We start from the raw sequence: 2,750 nt of genomic DNA on the forward strand, positions 1-2,750 counted from the left end.
TTGGAAATTATAGGTGTATAAGTATGTGGGCAAGAATGATGTGGTCTGTGTTTATCACCTTGGCATCTGCATTTTGAAAATGTTATTTGCTAGGGGCTCTTTCTATCATATGATATTCTGATATAATAAAGCCATTAAACCACAAGAGGAGCTATTTTGAAAAGCTGATGAACAGATAAAAATAAGTGATGAGTCATCCCCTAACGGAGGGAGGCCTTTGGTGGGGTGCATCATATTTTTCAACTAATCGAGGCAAGGGGACTAACAGACAATTTGTCAAAACAAAAACTCTTGGCAATGTTCTAAGTCTCTCTGGCGGCAGGTTGCAGAAGGATCTTGTAGTAAATGGGAAATAAAATTGTGTATGAGGGCTGATATTAAAGTATTATGTGCAAAGAAAAATCTTAACTAATACATATTTGGTGATGATTTCTTGATTGATCATCACTACACATAAAGATCTTTGAATTGCTGTAGACTATTCTGTGAAAATACCAGGTAAATAGTGTTTGAAACAGTGGATAAAATGCTTGATAGCAAATAGAGAACAAATACAAAAGCTTTATCATTATCCTGTATGAAGCAGTGCCATATTTGCCTCTAGGTGCAGGTAGTTCTCCCTGCCCTACCTTAGAAACAATACAGCAGAACTGGAAAAGTAATACACACAGGTGTGGGACTAAGATAATCAGGGGTCTGGAACTACTTAGAGAAGTGAAATATGCCGTTTTCGGAAGTGATAACAGAAGACTCTAGATGTATACTATACCTGATTTCGGTTTTATAAAAACAAATGGTAGTTTTTTCAGCAATGGCTCAATTAATAAAAGTTAAGTGATGAGAAGGGAGCTTTGTCTAGTAATTCCTTTTAACAGGAATTAGAAAACTAATTTTCTAAAACTGTCTTTATAAACAGACAGTGCTTTAATTTTACACAAACTTACAAGAAGTTCATGAAAAATGTCAGCTGAATTTTGTCCTCTGGCAGAGGAACAGGGAAAAGCAGTGTGTACCCCTGTAGGCCTAAGAGGAATTGCCCTTTTGCCCCTTTGTGACTTTGCAAGCTGAACTGGATGGAACCTTAACCAGGGAAAAACATTTGCTTAACATTTGCTTATGAGTGTGGTCCATTCTCCTAGTGGACCCAAGTACTTTGCTTTCTTTTGACTGCAATGGAGATTGCATTCATTGAATTTCTAAGTATCAGTTACTGCTGATGTAAAACCATCTTTTTCATCACAACATAAACATGCTAGGAACTAAAATATGATGGGAGGAGGGGGAAAAAAACACAGTCGCACCTTTCTGAGGTGCGCTCAGTGTTTGGTTACTGATTCCTGTGTAAAGCTGGTTAATGCAAGTGATACTTAATTTGGAGCTGTACTTGTTGCCATACTGTAGTTTACCACTTCTGGCACATCACTTGGGCAGAGAACCTGTTTCAGAAAAATGTATTCTGATTGCAACAGTCTAGGTATAATCTCTGCAATCTTTTTTTTCCTGGAGTACATGTTTAAAAATAAAAATAATAAAATGCTGAAGTTGGTGGGTTGGGGTGAGTCATGAGCTGCTTTTTTCTTCGAAATCATTGATTTATTTTTTTTATTATTATTTTTTTTTCCGCCACTCATGTATATTTTGTGTTTTTTCTTCTGTTTTTTTGCCTGCAGGGATGCCTGCAGTCTGTAATCCAGGCATGGTACCAGTGGCAATACCACCGCCTGCGGTCAACCCTCAGCACCTGTGTAATGAAGAGGACCTGAAATCTATCCAGGACATGTTTCCCAACATGGACAGGGAAGTAATCCGCTCAGTGCTAGAAGCTCAGAGGGGGAACAAGGATGCAGCTATCAACTCCTTGCTTCAGATGGCTGAAGAATCATAGGTCTCCTACTTACTGCATAGTCCCCGTCCTCGATGCCACTTACTTTTACTTGCCAAGCCAGGGATTTAGTTAGAGGAAGAATCTCCCAACAGCTTTCTGTTAGCACATCCTGTGTGAAAGATTACAGCCCTTTTTTCCTTGGACATTTGGATCTTTTTCACATTCTTTCTCAATCTGTATATACACAGTTTAGCTTATGTCCTATGATATAGCATTGAAGCATCTTTACTATCAGCTGTGCCCTGTGTGGCTATATTCTGATGGGGTGGGGAGTAATGCTGCTTTTTTTGTTTCTTTCCCCTCTCTCTCCCCCTTTTCGTAAACTTGTTGTTACGAAGTAACTCTATGCAGTACAGGATTTACTACTGTTTGTTAGATTGAAAAAAATTTTTTTCCGTGGAGGGTTTGCTCTTTAAACGTAACTGATTTGTTAAAGAATTTAGGTATCATCAAGCAGCCTATTTCTGCCAGAAATTAAAAGAAAGACCCTTTCCTTGTCCTGTGGTGTTTAGTTATTGCTGTAATGTGTTCAGCTGTTTCTGATTGAAGATTTTTAATTTAATAAGCTAAATTTCTTAGATTGTGCTGTTGATATTTGTAATGAGCATCTTCTGTTCAATCTAGTCATCGGGCACCAAAGCAATATATTATCTGGTGTGCATTTGGGGCTTTATCCTCCCATATAGTATTATTATGTATCTGTAAAACCTTAACAGGTAACTTTAAATTCATACAGCATGTATTGCTGTAGCAGAGAACAGGACTGAGCCCTAATGTACTCCCACAGTTAATTGCACTCTAACTACTACTTCTGCATTCTCATGGCTATTTCAAAGGATAAGTGCAGAAGGAAAGATTTTTACAC

General features: G+C 38.0%; 1 protein-coding gene across 1 annotated transcript in view; it reads left to right on the forward strand.

Annotated features, from left to right (window-relative positions):
* TOLLIP (toll interacting protein) overlaps positions 1–2,052 on the forward strand; it is a gene marked incomplete at its 5' end in the record, with an annotated part of 16,969 nt that extends 14,917 nt beyond the window's left edge. The window contains one exon of the mRNA XM_009695645.1: positions 1,671–2,052. Within this exon, the coding sequence (XP_009693947.1) occupies positions 1,671–1,885 (215 nt within the window). The remainder of the gene's footprint in view (positions 1–1,670) is intronic.
* Positions 2,053–2,750: the final 698 nt, after the last annotated feature.

Source organism: Cariama cristata, unplaced genomic scaffold (genome assembly GCF_000690535.1).
Source record: "Cariama cristata isolate BGI_N322 unplaced genomic scaffold, ASM69053v1 scaffold13362, whole genome shotgun sequence".
Classification (NCBI taxonomy): Eukaryota; Metazoa; Chordata; class Aves; order Cariamiformes; family Cariamidae; genus Cariama; species Cariama cristata.